This window comes from Otolemur garnettii, unplaced genomic scaffold (assembly GCF_000181295.1).
Source record: "Otolemur garnettii isolate 467f Iridium unplaced genomic scaffold, OtoGar3 scaffold00264, whole genome shotgun sequence".
Taxonomy (NCBI): domain Eukaryota; kingdom Metazoa; phylum Chordata; class Mammalia; order Primates; family Galagidae; genus Otolemur; species Otolemur garnettii.
Window position 1 is genome coordinate 430,496 of NW_003852659.1, and position 17,747 is coordinate 448,242.

Here is a 17,747-nt window from a genome sequence, read left to right on the forward strand (position 1 = left end):
GCGACCTGATGGAGTGCCTCCTTGACATTGGGTGGTCATGGAAGGCCTTGAATGCCAGGAACAGCCAGCATTGGAAGAGCTGGAGCTCCAGGCAGCAAGAAAGCCATGTGCAAAAGCCCTGAGGTGGGCTGTTGGGGAAACAGCAGGGAAGGCTAGTGTGGGTTGATCAGAGTAAGAGGTGGGGTCTGAGGGGATCCATGAAGGCAGACCACGAATTGGGAGGAGTTTGGATTTTATTACAAAATCATTGGGAAATTCTCTTTTTCTCAAGCCCCATTACCAAGCGTAGAGTTACAAACACCACTTGAGGAGGTGACAGCTGTACAGATAGGGAAACCGAGGGAGCGTCACATCCCTCGCTTAACTGCTCCCTTAACCCTTTCCTCGAAGGTGCTTTGGTGTCTTTGTAAGCCCTTGTCTTTTGACAATAGGGCCTGTTTCGAATCCCAGGCCTGCTGGTACTTTGGGCACGGCCTGTCGCTGTCTCCCTGGGCCTCAGAGATCCCGTCCGCACCGCGGGGCTAATGGCGATTGACCGTTTCCAGCTAGAATCAGGACGTTTCGGCGACCACCGCGCCGCTCCGCCCCAGAGCCCACAACTCAGACCCTCTATGCCTCTCCATTGGTTGCACATGCTGCTTCCCCGCCCCTGATGTGCCAGTGAGGGCCAATCACGCTCTCAGCACCGTCTTCTCCAGGGGAAGTAGCGGCGCTTGCAAATTGGTTGAGGGTGGGGGCGGGGCGGGACAGAATTAGGGAATACCTATTGGTTTGCTCCTCCCGGATGGGCGGGACGCGGATGGCGTGGATGGAGGTGGGGCTCAAAGACAGAAGTGCGTGCGAATTGGCTGAGAGAAGGGGGAGTGCCCAGCTGGGCGAGCGTCGATTGGTGACTTGTACCTTATGGGCGTGATGCCGACGGTTCTGGGGACTGCCCTCGTGCCCAGACAGAGAGAAACCGTGACCCCGCCTGGGAACCCGGCGAGAAGTCCTCAACGGAGGGAGTCCGAGCGCCGAGAGGTGAGTTCACGTCCCTGGGGTCCCACCTGTTGGTCTAGGCCCGAACCTGGCACCTTCCAGGTAAGTCCCCCCTCGCTATCCGCGCTGCTTGGAGACTGACTTCCCCCTTGCAGATGGGGAAACTGAGACTATGGCCGGGAGTCCTGGGCCAAGGTCACACAGCCATAAGGACTCTACTTAACCACTCTAGAATTCGCTGGACAGGGACTTGAATCCTCCCCGGGTTGTGCCCACCGCCTCTGTACTCTATCAACCCTGCAGGGTGAGTGGGTTTAATCTCCCATTTCTCCGGGGAGGAAACTGAGGCTCAGACACAGAGTGAAACTTGCCCCAGTTCACACAGCCAGGAAGTCTGGGCTCCAAAGCTAGGTTCCCTGAGGCTCTGTGGGGAAATAATCAGCTCTGCACCTACCTACCCAGGTTGCTACCCACCTGCAGCCATGCCTCCTTTGGCCTTGGGCACTGTCCACCTCAGGCTGAACCTTCTCATCACTACCTTGACACCCCCAAACCTGTCTCCAGCCCAGACCTCTCTCCACATTTCACATACACACCTTTTCCCGCACATACACTTACTTAGATTTTTCATCTCACAAGATCAGTTCCCTCCCCAGGTTCTTCAGTTAGTGCTCAGGGTCATGCCCCTGCACTGGACCCAAAGCCTGAGGAAAGTTCTCCTCCCCTTCCCTCAAGCCCCACCTGCACCACCACCCTGCCTCCAGTCTCTCTGTCCTGCTTCCTCCTGTGTATCTCCCCTGCCCGAGTGGACCCCAGTCCCAGACTCCTCTCTAGACTCTGCCTCCATTCTGCCTCCAGTCTAGCCCCACCTGGGGCTATGGAGGCCTCTTCATTGTATCTCCTATTTTGAAAACCTTTTATGGAAGAATATCACATATACAGAAAATCGTACAAATCACAAATACATAACTCAAATTTTCATCAAGGGAACGCCTGGTGTAAATAGTATCCAGATCAAGAAGTCAAACATTGGGTGGGCAGAGTGGCTCATGCCTGTAATCCTAGCCCTCTGGAGGTCAAGGCAAGTGGATTGCTTGAGCTCAGGAGTTAGAGATCAGCCAGAGCAAGAGCAAGACCCTGTCTCTACTAGAAGTGGAAAAACTAACTTGGTGTTGTGGTGGGTGCCTGTAGTCCCAGCTACTTGGGAGGCTGAGTCCAGGAGTTTGAGGTTGCTTTGAGCTCTGACACCATGGCACTCTAGCCTGGATGACAGAATGAGACTCTGTCTCAAAAAAAAAAAAAAGGTAGAACATCTGTCAGTTTTGATGTTTGTAAACTTTTTACTGCACTCCTTTTATTCTTGCTAGACAACCTGTTACACAGAATCCAAATTTCAGCAGAAACAGAGAAGGGCACAGTAAAAATTATCTCCTTCACACTCTGTCCCCCAGCGATCCAGTTCCCCCGCCCAAGCCTTCCATTCCTTGCCTGTTTGCCAGAGGTAGCAGATATAGACATAAGCAATATACACATTTTCCTTCCTTTTTTTGGCACAAACGGCAGCATTCCATACATGCTGTTCCACTGCCTTTTTCGTTTAACTTCTCTTGAATATGTTTCCATATTGTTACTTAAAGAGCTCCCTGGTGTCTTTTTCTGGCTGCAAGGAACCAACTCCAGAGTGGGGATACACCATGATTTATATGCCCAGTGCCCTACCTGTGGACATTGAGATTTATTTCTGCTCCTTTACTCTGCCAAAGAGTCCTGTAATGAATATCCTTGAGTTATTTCACAGGAATATCTGCAGGATAAATACTTAGGAACAGGTTTTTTTGGGTCAAAGGTTTTTGTGTGTGTGTATGTGTATCCATAATTTGGGGAAATTTGGTCTCACAGCTGTCCCTGGAGTTATGATCCACAGTGAACAAGACCAAAGGGAGCCTCTCCATGCTACAGACACGTGCTGTAAGCCCCAGACCTGTCCCCCTGTATCTCCCCACTGACCTCAGCAAAACTCTTGCAACCTGCCTGTCAGTTCTACAGTTCCTCTTTCCCTCAACTGTCCTTTGGGGGCTCAAGTGTCCCCAGGTTCAGCCTTGTGCTCAGGGAAGGAGGAGTTAGCAGGTGAGTGGGAGTGTGCAGGGCCAAGTGGAGGAAGCAGCCTGGGAAAGGCTCTGGGGTGGGATGTGGTGGGAGGGGCTAAGGCTGGAGGGTCCCCAGAGCCTGGGTAGTGGGGTGCATCTTAATCCCCAGGACAGAGAGAAGCCCTGTGGGAATGGTGTTTGAGACAGGGGAATAGCAGAGTCAATTCTGTGTCTTCACAGAGATCATTTTTCTCTCTTCACTTCCTCAGGGAGAACTTTGCAGAACTGCCAACACAGATCTGGCTCCCTCGAAATCTGGCACTTATCACAGTTGTAATTATGTGATTAATTAATTCACTGTGGTTTTGTTTTAGAGGGAGTTTCCATTCAATCTTTTTTTTTTATTATTGAGATAAAATTTACTATTTTAACCATCCATTAGTTTTAAAATTTGAGACAGTGCACATAGAACATATTTCCTGTGGTAGATAGATAGCATTTACAAAATAGCAATAAACACCAGTGCACGCACCACCAGCTTACAGAATAGCATCCTTTAGTTTTGTTGTTGTTGTTGTTGTTGAAACAAAGTCTCACTTTGTCACTCTCGGTATAGTGCCATGGCATCACAGTTCACAGTAACCTCAAACTCTTGGGCTTAAGCAATTCTCTTGCCTTAGCCTCCCAAGTAACTGGGACTACAAGCACCCACCACAATACTCAGCTATTTTTTCAGAGACGGGGTTTCACTCTATCTAAGGCTGGTCTCGAACTCGTGAGCTCAGGTAATCCACCCACCTTGACCTACCAGAGTGCTAGGATTACAGGAATGATCCACCTTGCCTGGCCCAGAATAGCATCCTTTATTTAGTGCCAGTGTCCTCCAGTTTCCCAGCTTACCCTTCATTAGTCCCCAGGGTCTCTGTTTCTCAAATGAATTAAGGAATAAAGGAATGAGCACTAACTGAGGCAGTGGGAGAGAGAGCTAAAGATAAAAGACAAGCTAGAACACCGATTGTGTGACAACTCAGGGACCGAGAAATTAGTCACCCAGGAATACAGGCTGGGACATGCTACCCTGCAATGTGTCCTGGGCTGCTGTGGGGCTTTGGGTGAGTTATGGGCCCCTCTGGATTTCAGTTTTATCCTCCGTAAAAGAATTGCTAGCTAGGTGGTCTTACCAGCCCAGTTTCTTTTTCTTTTCTTTTTTTTCTTTTTTTTTTTTTTTTTTTGCAGTTTTTGGCCAGGGCCAGGTTTGAACCTGCCACCTCCAGTATATGGGGCTGGCGCCCTACTCCTTTGAGCCACAGGCGCCACCTGCCAGTTTCTTTTTCATAGTCTATGTTTTTTACTGTGGTATAATACACTTAGATAAAACTTAACGTTTATGGCTCAGCACCTGTAGCACAGTGGTCACGGTGCCAGCCACATACACCAAGGCTGGCAAGGTTAAACCCAGCCTAGGCCAGCTAAACAGCAATGACAACCATAACAAAAAATACCCAGGCATTGTTGTGGATGCCTGTAGTCCCAACTACTTGAGAGGCTGAGGCAGGAGAATCGCTTAAGCCCTAGAGTTTGAGGTTGCTGTGAGCTGTGATGCCATGACACTCTACCGAGGGCAACATAGTGAGACTCTGTCTCATAATAATAATAATAATAATAATAATTTACGCTTTGAACCTTTTTTGTTTTTGTTTTGTTTTGTTTTGTTGTTTTGAGTCAGTGATGCCATTATAGCTCACTGCATCTTTTTTTTTTTTTTTTGAGACAGAGCCTCAAGCTGTCACCATGGGTACAGTGCTGTGCCATCACAGGTCACAGCAATCTCCAACTCTTGGGCTCAAGCGATTCTCCTGCCTCCGCCTCCCAAGTAGCTGGGACTATAGGCGCCCACCACAACACCTGTCTATTTTTTGGTTGCAGCCATCATTGTTGTTTGGCGGGCCCAGGCTGGATTTGAACCAGCCAGCTTAGGTGTATGTGGTTGGCGCCTTAGCCGCTTGAGCCTCAGGCACCGAGCCAGCTCACTACCTCCTTGAACTCCTGGGCTCAAGCAATCTCACCACCATGCCCAGCTTTTATTTTTTTTTTTAAGAGATGGGGGTCTCACTATATTGCCTAGGCTGGTCTCAAACTCCTAATCTCAAGCCATTTTCCCACCTTGACCTCCCAAGGTGCTGGGATTGCAGGTGTGAGCCACCTCACCCAGCACCTTTGAACCACTTTAAAGTTTACAAGTAAGTAGCACTTAGTACATTCATGGTGTGTGTACCCCTATGGCCATTAGTGGTCACCACAAAATCCTCTCCTTAGCTGCTGGCAGCCATCAATCCATTTTCTGTATCTGTGGATTTGCCTGTACTGGAAGTTTCATATAAATGGAATCCTACACTATGTGCCCTTTTAAATCTGGCCTTTCACTGATCACTGTGTTTTGTTTTGTTATTTTACTCTGTCACCCTGGCTTGAGTGCCATGGTCTCATAGCTCCCAGCAACCTCAAACTCCTGGGCTCAAGTGATCCTCTTGCCTCAGTCTCCTGAGTATGTGGGACTATAGGTGCCTGCCACTATGCCTGGCTAATTGTTCTGGGTCTCACTCTTGCTTAGGCTGGTCCTGAGACAGTGGAGTAGCAGAGTCAACTTTGTGTTTTTACAGAGATCATTTCTCTTAGGCTGGGATTACAGGCGTGAGCCCCTGTTTCTGCTGGAGCACTTTGTTTTTGTGTTCCATCCATGTCACATGTGTCAATGTTCTGGTCCTTTCTGTAACTGGATAATATTCCATCAGATGGGGTACCATCCTTATATTCCAAGACCTAGGAGGGGCTCAGCCAGCTTTTGTTTTTTCCACATGGGTAAACTGAGCTTCAGAGAGCAGTCAGTGACCACGCTGGCCAAGTCAGACTTGAAGGCTCTCAAAACACTACCAACCCCATAGGCTGTGGAGAAGGGAGGTGACAAAGCCTTCATTGACATCTGGGCTCCTCAGTGCTGGCTCCAGTCCCCTGGGTATGTCCCTTCACTGGTTGGGCCTCAGTTTTCTCTTGGGGTGAGGATCAGACCCCTGGACCATCATTCGGAGAGACCCTGGGCAGTGGGCTGGATGTACCACACAAAAAAACAGAGTCCCTGCAGGGGGCACATAGTAATGGAGTTACAGAAGGCCCAGGTGAGGTTCAAACTTGCTGCCCCCAGTTTGCAGGGACAGTGCTCTAACTACTGGGCTACAGTGCCTAGCTGGCACAGAAGTACTTCTTTTTTTTTTTTTTCTTTTTTTTAAACAGAGCCTCAAGCTGTCACCCTGGGTAGAGTACAGTGGCATCACAGCTCATAGCAACCTCCAACTCCTGGGCTCAAGAGATTCTCCTGCCTCCATGTCCCAAGTAGCTGGGACTACAGGCGCCCGCCACGACACCCGGCTATTTTTTGGTTGCAGCTGTCATTGTTGTTTGGCAAACCCGGGCTGGATTTGAACCCACCAACTCAGGTGTATGTGGCTGGCACCTTAGCTGCTTGAGCCACAGGCGCCAAACCAGAAGTACTTCTTGATACTGTGCAGTGTCTAGAAAGGAGAAGGCTAGGTCTGGAGGTGACACTGGGAGCCCACTGTAGACATAGTCCAGAAGGTTCCCAGGGAAGGGGCATCCACATAACAGAAATAAGAAGCATGATCCAGGCCCAGGGATCAACAGACACAGAGACCTGTAGGGAGGAAGAAGGTGTGCAAAGTACCCTGGAGCCCATGAAGCTCTGAGCGCAGGGGCACTGAACAGCCTGACAGAACTCTACTCCGGCCTAACCACCCCCCCACGGTGTCTCTGCCCACCCCTAGGAAATGGCAGGCAGGCCCAGCCTGGGCCGCGTCCTCCCAGGATCATCTGTGCTGTTCTTGTGTGACATGCAGGAGAAGTTCCGCCACCACATTGCCTACTTCCCGCAGATTGTCTCTGTGGCAGCTCGCATGCTCAGGGTATGATGCAGAACCTCCTCCATCAGACCAAGGGGTCCCAGCCACTCCTTCCTCAGACTCAGGCCCCTCTTCCCCTTCCCCAACACAGGTGGCCCGGCTGCTGGAGGTGCCAGCTGTGCTGACAGAACAGTACCCAGAAGGCCTGGGCTCCACGGTGCCAGAGTTGGGGGCTGAGGGTCTGCGGCCTCTGCCCAAAACCTGCTTCAGCATGGTGCCTGCCCTGCATCAGGAGCTGGACAGTTGGCCACAGCTGCGCTCTGTGCTGCTCTGCGGCATCGAGACACAGGCCTGCATCTTGGTGAGATCCTGCCCAACCCCTGGGATGGGGTCCCCATTCTCATGTGAGATCTCATGTAAATAAAACATCCCTCCCTCATCCCGAGCCCTCTGCCTTCCTGCAGGGCTCCCATCCTGACCTGGGACCTTTATCCTCACCTGTGGGTCCCATCCTGTCTTAGGACCCCACCCTGTCTTAGTACCTCTATGACCCCAGACCCCTTCATCCCCATTCTGGGTTCCTAATTTTGACCCAGGTCCCCAGTCCCTCATCTGAAACCCCTGTTCTTGTCGGGCTTGGTCCTGACTTCTCTCTGCCCTCAGAACACAGCCCTGGACCTCCTGGACCGGGGACTGCAGGTCCACGTGGTGGTGGATGCCTGTTCCTCACGCAGGTGAGAGGCCTCCCCCCCAGGGGTGAGTACATTGGGGTGACCAGGGACACCCATGAAGGAGCACAGGGTAGCATTCCTGCCACACATGCCAGGATGTCTGGGGGTCCTAGTGAGGCATCCATACCTACCTTCCCTCTGTCCTCACAGCCAGGTAGACCGGCTAGTGGCACTGGCCCGCATGCGGCAGAGTGGAGCTTTCCTTTCCACCAGTGAAGGGCTCATCCTGCAGCTTGTGGGAGATGCTGCCCACCCCCAGTTCAAGGAGGTAATGCCCACCCCAGCCACCCCCTCTGTGCATCTGCTAATATCTTATCTTTGAACTCATGGCACACAGCATGCTGCTGCCTCAGGAATGGGGATAAGTTCTTGCATGGGAGACTGCCAGGGACTGCCATGAGAAAGTAGCCAGCAGGTGGCCATGAGGACTGGTGACAAAGATGAAACAGGGAGGTGATCCTGGGAGTGTCAGGGTGCAGAGATAGACTGGGAGGCTTCCTATAGATGCCTTTAAAATGAAGTAAAGAAGGGAGGAAGCCAGGCCAACTTGGAGAAGGACAGTCCAGCAGAGATTCCTGTCCCTCCATCTGCTCAGGCTCTGCCCCATCAGGCTCTGGTGCCCCTACCCCAGTTTCTCAGATTCCACACCCACCACCAGGTGGCCTTCCTAGGCCAGGGTCTGCCCAGGTACTATGCCCCCCTGCTTCTAATCCTTGGCTCTCAGAATGATGCAGAAATGCCAGAACATAACAGTCCCAGATCCTGCTAGGTTTCTGTGGGGTGTTCATCAGCACCTGCTCCAGCCATGGTGGCACATGAAGGTTTGCCTCCCAGAGTCTGAATCAGGGTGCAGAGACGAAAAGCCAGACCACAGTTAGTCCCACATTGTGACCTGAAGCTGGGAAGAGACTGTGCAGAAGGCTGAGCCAGAATGATGCAGGGGGCCTAAAGCAGGGGGCAGGAGGAGAAGAACAACCAGACACTCGTGAATTGCTCCTGGGATAGGTGGGGCTTTACTCATCTTATTCAAGGAACTGTTACAGGGCCTGTGGGGGTGGCACTGTGGTCTCACCCAAAGATTTAGGATTTCAGCAATGGGTAGCCATTGGAGTTTTGTGCAGAGGAGCTGGCCACAGTCAGCTCAGTTTACAAGCTCTTTCTGGCATTGTGTGACCAGTGGGCTAGGGAATATAGCATGGAGGGCTGGAGGGAGACTAGTGAACAGCTGCTTTGGGCATCCAGGAAAGCAATAACGGGGGCTTGATCAGGATAAAGGCAGTGGGGATCCTGGCATTGATTTTTGCTGCCCTCCTTTTTTTTTTTTTTCATTTTTTTCTTATTTTCTGGACATAAATTTGGTAAGACTTGCTGATGTATGAAATGTGGTTGGTTGCTCATGTCCATCTAAGAAGCAGTTGTATAAATGAGTCTGGAGAGTCCAGGGGCACAGTCTAGGCTGGATTTGGGAGTCCAGAAGAGGGATGGTAAAGATGAGATAAGAAGAGGAAGGTATGGACAAGATGCTCCAGGACAAGCTGTCCACCTTTAGTGGCCCAAGCCAACAAAGCAGACCCAAGATGTTGAGCAGTTAGTAGCTGAATCAGGTATGTGTGATGAAAGGGAAGCTCTAGAAAAACTTTTGAGAAAAGGGAGTATATGGCTTGGTCAGGTGCTATCAAGAGGGTGTCTGAGATGAAAATGGAGAAGCTTCCCATAGATTGGCCATCATGGAGATGGGCACCTCTGACTTTTCCTGACCCACCCACCCCCTACCCCCACAGATCCAGAAGATCATCAAGGATCCCGCCCCTGACAGCGGGCTGCTGGGCCTCTTCCAAGGCCAGAACCCCCTCTTCCGCTAAACTCCAGCCTTCTTGAGGGAAGATCACCCTCCTATTACCTGGACCTCAGTGGAAACCATGCCTCCAGCCCCCGTCCCTAGATCCCAAGAGTGGTGCAGTCCACAGGGAGTGCCGCCCTCTTGGGAATGGGAGGCACGATGCTATCTTCCCATTGGGCAGCTACTCCCGGAAATGCAAATGAGACTCCTGGTGGCTGGGCGGGAGTTGGTTGAGCCGAGATTAAGGCGTGGCTCAGCCCCCGGCTACTTCACGAGAAGGGAAGGGGAGGGGGAAGGAATGTCACAGACTGTGGGACCGGGACTTGCAGAATAAACATTGAAGAGACTGTGGACTGAACCATTCTTGGGTTTGGGGGGGTATCCCGGGGGCGACTGGGGGCTGCAGGCAGGAGAAAGAAGGGTCCCCAGCAGGTGGGGAGGGGGAGGTGCCTGTTCGTTGCTCGAAGTCAGTGCAAGGCAAAGGCAAAGGCTGGCCGCAGCCACATCTGCACGGAAGCCAGCGCGCATCTGCACTGAAGCGAGCGGCTGGGGTCGTCAACACGCCTGCCCCCCTCCACCCCCAGCAGTGCGCGCGCACGCCCAGACCCGTCGGCTGGCAGACACGCGCTGGTTCTGCCTCCCTCGGCTGGCCCCCAACGCTGTCGCCGCCCCCGACTCCACAAGGGTCCCGCATCCGAAAAGCGAGGTGAGTGCGACCGCACCCTGGTGTGGAGAGGGAAACTGAGGCATGGGGGACACGGGGGCAGTGAGGAAGGAAGAACTGGCATCTGGATGGATGGATGGATGGGTAGATGAATGGATGGAAGGACAGGCGGCTTCAGCCTAGTGGTTCCTGCTCCCTCAAGACTCAGGAGTTGGGGGATCCATATGGGGCGCCTAGAATTCTGCAGCCCCCTTGGAGAGCTGGGAGTTAGGACTCTACAGACACCCCCCCTGCCCCCCGTCAGAGCTCCCTCCCGTCACCAAGATTCGCAGACATTATTACTTCCTCCCCAACCTTGGGGACCGAAGAAGGCAACCTCTGAGTCCTCCAGGGACACAGGCATCAAAGCTCTTAGACAGCTAACCCCCATTGGGTAATCAGAGCCCCCACCGCCCACCCTGCAAGCCCAGATCCTCCCAGAAGGCCCTGTCCTGGGAGCCCGCCGTCAGAGTGCCCAGCACTCCTCTCTCCCCAGGGACCTAGGAGGAGCCCCTGGGCCCCAGGCGTCGGTGCCCCCGGCCCCCGCCTTCCTGATCCAGGTGTTCCCCCCTCCTCACCCCCCAGTACGAAGCTTCGCTCTCTGAGGCCCTGTTCGCGTAGCGGAGGCCCCGCTCGCGTCGCCATGGCAACAGGAGTCTATTTTGCGCTGGGAACACACAGCTCCCGCCGCAGCGCCCCCCAACCCCCAACCCGACCCGAGTGAAAGTGGGGGGACCAGAGAGAGGGCTCAGGGGTCTGATGCCCAGGGTGAAGACGAGGGGAGACACACAGACACCCTGAGGGACAGAGATCCATAGACAGCAAACCTGGGACAGAGACACAGAAAGGCGTGGGGCCAGGCAACGAGAGACAAGTGGAGATGGGAGACGGAGGGGACAGACGCAGAAGGGATGTAGAGGCAGAGATAGGCGGAGGAAGGAGGGAAATGAAGGCTCAGAGAGGAGAACAGCCTGGACAGAGACTCTAGGATGGAGAGAGATAGAAACCGGCCAGCAGCAGAGACTCAAAGAGACACAGGCTAAGAAAGACCATGACCCAAGGGCAGATCGAGTTAGAGAAGAAGACGGGTGGTGGCCGAGGGAGGGGGTGGCTGGAGGCGGTGGTCCTGGAGGAGGGAGGGACAGGGCCTCCCCAAGACTAGAGACCTAGAGACCGAGACAAGTGAGACCGGAAGGCGCAAGGATGGGGAGGGGCGCAGAGACGGGTCTCAGCGGCCACGGGCTGTGGGTTGGAGGAGGGTCCTCCTCCCTCTCTCGGTCCCGCCTTCCCTGCAGTCGGTGACAGACAGCTCCCCCTCGCAGCCTCTTAGGATCTCCCGCCCTTCCACCCCCGTACTTGGAACTGGGGTCTCCCCAGCTTCCACCCAGAGCCCTCTACTTCTCTCTGTGCTTTCCTCCGCTTCCTCCTGAACCCATATCCCTACCCCAAATTGACCTGTCAGCACCCCACCCTACGGTCGGAAGAGCGCCTCCCTTTGCCCTCGGACCCACACCCGCCTGGAGGAGCTTCAGCCTCTTTTCCCACCTTCTGCCAGCCATTGCCCAGCTCCCCCAAATCTCAGAGGAACTAGCTTATCCTGGGTTTCTGACCCCCTGTAGGTCATTACCTCCCCTCTCTCCTCCCTGGGGTTTATCTCCCCTCCTCTCCACATCTCTAGGTCTCTGCCCATTCTCTATTGTCTCCTTCTCCTTCAGTGTCCTCCCCTGTCCCTGTTCACCCCTCTCCAAGACTCTCTCCCACCTCCACCCACCCCCCTGGACCCTCTTTCTGTGGGCTTATGTCTCCTCCCTGTCTGTCTGTCTCTCTCTTTCTTTGTCTCCCACCCCCAGCCTCTACCTCCCCCTCTTTCTCTGGGTCTCTGTCCTCTCTGTGGGTATCTGTACCCCTCTAGCTCTCTATACCCCTCTCCCCAGGCCTCTGTTTCCCCTTCAGAATCTGTCTCTTTTTCTAGGTCTCTGGGCACTCCCCCCCCAACACCCCACCTCCCAAAGCCCCCTCTTCTTGTTCCTCTCCCAAGTCCTCCCCCAGCCACCCTTCTGCCATCCCAGCTCTGCACCCCAAACCTCAGCTGGCATGGCTGGGGGGGGAACAGAGGAGTGTGTAGGGTGCCCCATGGTTCTGGGCAGGGGACAGGTATGGGGGAGTGGCTTCTCTAGGAGTCCAGGGTCCATATGACCCTGCTCAGGCCCTGTCCCTAGGATGGCTCCCTGACTGCAGCCCCACCTCTGTGTCTCTTAGGTCCTAAGCAGGAATGGAGTAGGGTATTCAGGGTTCAGGAATGGGGACACTTGGGTTCTGGGGCCCCCCTCCTCCCAGGCTGTGGAGAGAGAAAACTGTGGAGGGGGAAAGTGTCTCTGTGTGTGGTGAGAACCAGGTGGGGATGGAGGTGGGTGTGTCTGGCTGTGGGGTAGAGGGTGTCACATGCTGCTGGAGGAAGGTGTGTTTGCACGTGTGTGCATGCACCCATGGTGTTGCAAGGCTGTGATGTGTGCAGATAGGTGGTGTTCACATGTCACTGGGTTGGGCACCTCCCTGATGGCAGGTACTCTAAAGCTCTGTGTGGTCCAGGATGTCATCACCTCTGAGTCCTATCGTGGCTCAAAATGCACAGAAATCAATAGTTGTGAGTCTGCATAGAGTTGTGTGTATGTGTGTCTATGTGTTGGGAGGAAGCTACAGGTGTGTCACAAGGATGACATTGGGTGTCCTTGCATGTGTGTCTGGGGCACTGCCTAAGTGTCTTGTATATATGTGAGTTCTGCTGTGTGTTTGTCTGTGAAGAGAGGTGTAAGGGAAGAAGAATTAGTCCCCTGAATCTGGACCGGGCACTGTGTCTGTCAAGTGTGTCCTTGCTCTGCCACCAATAGCTGCTGCCTCACATCAGGAGGGGTAGAGAAGCCAGGTGTGAGTGTGTTGTGTTTGGGTGCGTTGCTGGCTTTGGAGAGGGTGCCACTGCTCTTGCTCTCCCTCCTCCTCCTCCTGCTGGAGTTATCAATGGCCTGGAACTGTGTCTCCCAGGATGTGTGCACGTGTGTGCAGTTGGAGGAGCCCGTGAGACTGTTAGCGAATGGAGAAATCATGTCCATGGTGCCCAGCTGGAGGCTTGGCACAGAATGGGGAGTGAGCTAGAGAACTGCTAGCCCATACAGCAGCCTTCGTGCAGATGAGACAAAGGCACACTGCGCCCTTCCTGAGCCCAATCAGTCCCCCCATGTCTATGGTTGGGCAGGCAGATGGCCCCTTTGTGTGAATTTGAGAAGGGCACTCACTTCCCCAGATGGATGCTACCCTGCCAGTGCATGCCTCAAGAAGGAGAGTTTGGCTGCATTTCACCTTCTCTGGTAGACCCCCTTGTTCAGTGCAGAACCTACCCAACTGTGCATGACAGCCCTCAATGAATGAAAGAATCTGTATCACTCTATGCCACTCACAGAAGGGGTGTGTCTGTATGAGCGTCATCCCACATCTCTGTGTATAGGATAAAGACATTCTTGTTCGGCTTGGCGCCTGTGGCTCAAGCGGCTAAGGCGCCAGCCACATACACCTAAGGTGGCGGGTTCGAATCCCCAGCCTGGGCCCGCCAAACAACAATGATGGCTGCAACCAAAAAATGGCCAGGCGTTGTGGCAGGCGCCTGTAGTCCCAGCTACTTGGGAGGCTGAGGCAGGAGACTCGCTTGAGCCCAGGAGTTGGAGGTTGCTGTGAGCTGTGATGCCATGGCACTCTACCCAGGGGGACAGCTTGAGGCTCCATCTCAAAAAAAAAAAAGAAAAAAAAAGACATTCTTGTTCTACACAGGTTGCATTACTCAGAGACCTGCCTTCAAAGCCCAGCCCCACTACTTGTGCACTATAGGGCTCAGGCAAATAATAGGACCACATGGAACCTTGATGTCCTCATCTGAAATATGAATGTGTATGTGAAAGAAAAAGAGACAGAGAAAAACTACCTCTTGTATTTCTTTCCACATTCATCTACAAGATGTTTATTGAGCACCTACTATGCATCAGGCACCAAAGCTGTGTGGTGCAGATAGAATGGTAAACAACATAGACAAACACATCTGAGCATGGTGGCTCACGCCTGTAATCCTAGCACTCTGGGAGGCCGAGGCAAGTGAATTGCTTGAGCTCACGTGTTCAAGACCAGCCTGAGCCAGAGTGAGACCTCATCTCTAAAAAATAGCCAGGCATTGTGGCAGGCACCTGTAATCCCAGCTACTTGGGAGGGTGAAGCAAGAGAGTCACTTTAGCCCAAGAGTTTGAGGTTGCTGTGAGTTCTGATGCCACAGCACTCTATCAAGGGCAACAAAGTGAGACACTGTCTCAAAAAAAAAAAAAATCTGCTGTCATGAAGTCTCTAGCTGATGGGGGAAAATGGACAATAAGTCAATGTGCATGTGTGTGGCAGGTAGAGACCAGAGACATCAGAGCCATGAAAAGATAGGAAACAAGTAAGGAAGCCATAGAGTATCTGGGCTGCTGTCATCGGTCTGGCAGGGAAAGCTGTCTGGGATGACATGTGAATGGCACCCTGGAGGAAAGAAGAAAGGCAGACAGCCAGGCCAACATCTGTAGGAAGGGGGGTCCCCGCTGAAGGGAACAGCAAATTTGAAGGCATGAATGTGGAAAAGCAAAAGGAAAAAGGAAAGGGTGGGAAAGAGGAGCTCCTGGCCCAGAGTCAGGGATTTATTCTGGCCCTGACAAGAAGCCACAGCGGAGTCTGACCAGGGCAGTGGCTGACAGCATTGACTGACCTATGTTGCTCTTTTAATTGTGGTAAAATACACATAACATGAAATTTAATCATTTCACCATTTACAAGTGTACAATTCAGTGGCATTTAGGACATTCACTCTGTTGTGCAACCATCACCACTAGCAAATTACAGAACATTCTCATCACTCCTAAAGGATGCCCAGTACCCATTAGCAGTCACTCCCATTCCCCTCCCACAGTTAGCTCCAAGCAATTACTGCCTGGCTTTCTGCCTGTATATACATGAAATCATACCACATGACCTTTATGTCTGCCTTCTTTCACTGAACATAAAGTCTTCAATGTTCATGTCTGATGCAGCACAGACCAGTGCTTTGTTCCTTTTTATGGCTGAATAATATTCCATTCTGTAGATATGCCACATTTTATTCATTCATTCCAAGTGAAGGACACTGGTTGTTTCCATTTGGGGGCTATTATTCAAGGTGCTGCTATGAGCATTCACATGTAACTGTGAATTATGTTTTGAGTTCTCTGGGGTAGATACCTAGGAGTGGAATTGTTGGGTCATATAGTAATTCTGTTTAACTTTTTAGGGAAGCACCAAACTCTTTTCTGCAGTGTGGGCCAAACCACTTGTAAGATGCCCATTAACCACCCAAGCAGAGGTGTTCAGATACTGTAGGTCCAAGCTAGAGATGAAAAGGAGAGTTGAGCCCCTGTGGGAGGTGAGCTAACTGAGGCCCCCCATAACCCTCCTTTATCCCAACCACTTACAATTTTTCTTTTTTTGAGACAGAGTCTCTGCTTGGCGCCTGTGGCTCAAATGGCTAAGGTGCCAGCCATATACACCTAAGGTGGCAGGTTCGAATCCAGCCTGGGCCCGCCAAACAACAATGACAGCTGCAACCAAAAAATAGCCGGGCATTGTGGCGGGCGCCTGTGGTCCCAGCTACTTGGGAGGCTGAGGCAGGAGACTCGCTTGAGCCCAGAAGTTGGAGGTTGCTGTGAGCTATGATGCTACAGCACTCTACCCAGGGGGACAACTTGAGGCTCTATCTCAAAAAAAAAAAAAAAAAAAAGAAAGAAAGAGAGTCTCACTTTTGTTGCCCTCAGTAGAGTGCTATGACATCACAGCTCACAGCAACCTCAAACTCCTGGACCCAAACTCCTGCCTCAGCCTCCCAAGTAGCTGGGACTGCAGGTGCCCGACACCTGGCTATTTTTTTTGTTGCAGTTGTTTAGCTGGCCCGAGCTGGGTTTGAATCCACCATCCTAGGTGTATGTGGCTGGCACCATAACCACTGTGCTATGGGTGCTGAGCCTATTTTTTGTTTTTTTGTTTAGCTGGCCCTGGCCAGGTTTGAACCTGCCACCTTCCATGCACATGGCTGACATTCTAACCATTGAGCTACGGGCACCCAGACACTAACAATTTTGTTGATGGGCAATGTGCTCCCCAAACACATACAAATGGCAAGGGATAAATACTAAAAACAATACTAGGCTCGGCGCCGTGGCTCAAGTGGCTAAGGCGCCAGCCACATACACCTAAGGTGGCGGGTTCGAATCCAGGCCAGCCCACCAAACAACAATGACGGCTGCAACCAAAAAATAGCCAGGCGTTGTGGCAGGCGCCTGTAGTCCCAGCTGCTTGGGAGGCAGAGGCAGTAGAATTACTTGAGCCCAGGAGCTGAAGGTTGCTGTGAGCTGTGATGCCATAGCACCTTACCCAGGTGACAGCTTGAAGCTCTGTCTCAAAAACAAACAAACAAACAAACAAAAAATACTGAATTATATTTAGGAAATTAATCCCACCATAACCTAACCCCTTAGGTTGCTTTCATTTCTTCACAGCTTCCTTTGTAATTTCTCAATATTTCTTCACAGTTGTCTTCAATATGTGTCACATTCATCTCTGTCCCTTCTAACTCTCCCCTCATCAGAGCATAAAGCTCCCCAAAGACAGGAACCCTGTGGGTTTACTCACCCCTGCATCCTAAGTGTTCATGACAGCATTTAGCCCAATGAAGATGCTCAGTAGACAATAAGTGAATATTTGCAGAAGGAACCCCTGTCCCATACACTGCTGGCCCTGGGCTAAGCTAAGCTTCATGGAAGCCTCCTTCAGGGTAGGGGCTATTAGAATTATCATCTGGAAGAGGGGAAAAGTGGGGCTTGGTGGGGGCAGTCACCCCAGAATATGCCTTTAACCACCGGGTCATTCCTCCTGGGGGGCTCAGACCCCTCTCTCCCTGATCCTGGCATCCCCCCACTGCTATCATCCCTCTGTGTCCACCAGGGCCCATTGGGTGTGTCGGGGACATGGCTGGATGGTTGCATTAGAGACAGCTGGAAGAACTGTCCCATCTGCCCCTTGACTCCCATATCTCTCTTCTCCATTCTGTGTCTCCCCTCTGAAATAGTAGCAGCAGCAGCAGCACTTTCCTAAATATTATATACACACACACACACACACACACACACATACATGTCCCAAAAGTTACCACACATGGGGAAAATGGGAATTGTAGCTAAATGTACCTTTATTTGCAAAGTATTCATTATAAAATTTTACAAAGAAATGGCCAACATGTCAAGAATATTTTGCAGGTGGTGCCTGTGGCTCAGTGAGTAGGGCGCTGGCCCCATATACCGAGGGTGGTGGGTTCAAACCCGGCCCTGGCCAAACTGCAACAAAAAAATAGCCGGGCATTGTGGCGGGCGCCTGTAGTCCCAGCTACTCAGGAAGCTGAGG

At 52.2% G+C, this 17,747-nt stretch overlaps 1 protein-coding gene across 4 annotated transcripts; it reads left to right on the forward strand.

Moving 5' to 3' along the window:
* Positions 1-882: 882 nt before the first annotated feature.
* Positions 883-9,898, forward strand: ISOC2 (isochorismatase domain containing 2). Of its 4 annotated transcripts, XM_012813446.2 has the most exons (7): positions 979-1,020; positions 2,878-2,946; positions 6,974-7,039; positions 7,128-7,337; positions 7,640-7,710; positions 7,858-7,975; positions 9,489-9,898. In XM_012813446.2, the coding sequence occupies exons 2-7, from the start codon at positions 2,929-2,931 to the stop codon at positions 9,567-9,569; spliced, it is 564 nt and encodes a 187-aa protein (XP_012668900.1). In that variant the 5' UTR covers positions 979-1,020; positions 2,878-2,928; the 3' UTR covers positions 9,570-9,898. The 4 variants fall into 4 exon arrangements, with proteins under 4 accessions (XP_012668898.1, XP_012668899.1, XP_012668900.1 ...); XM_012813444.2 differs by lacking the exon at positions 2,878-2,946 and having other exon boundaries at positions 883-1,020; XM_012813445.2 differs by lacking the exon at positions 2,878-2,946 and having other exon boundaries at positions 943-1,020; positions 6,902-7,039.
* The last annotated feature ends 7,849 nt before the right edge of the window (positions 9,899-17,747 follow it).

Bases quoted from the DNA above. Each gene is read 5' to 3' on its own strand.
- ISOC2 (XM_012813444.2), top strand. From the start codon at position 904: ATGGGCGTGATGCCGACGGTTCTGGGGACTGCCCTCGTGCCCAGACAG. The intron at 7,338-7,639 runs GTGAGATCCTGC...CTCTGCCCTCAG, and splicing joins AGACACAGGCCTGCATCTTG to AACACAGCCCTGGACCTCCT. The intron at 7,976-9,488 runs GTAATGCCCACC...CTACCCCCACAG, and splicing joins CCCACCCCCAGTTCAAGGAG to ATCCAGAAGATCATCAAGGA.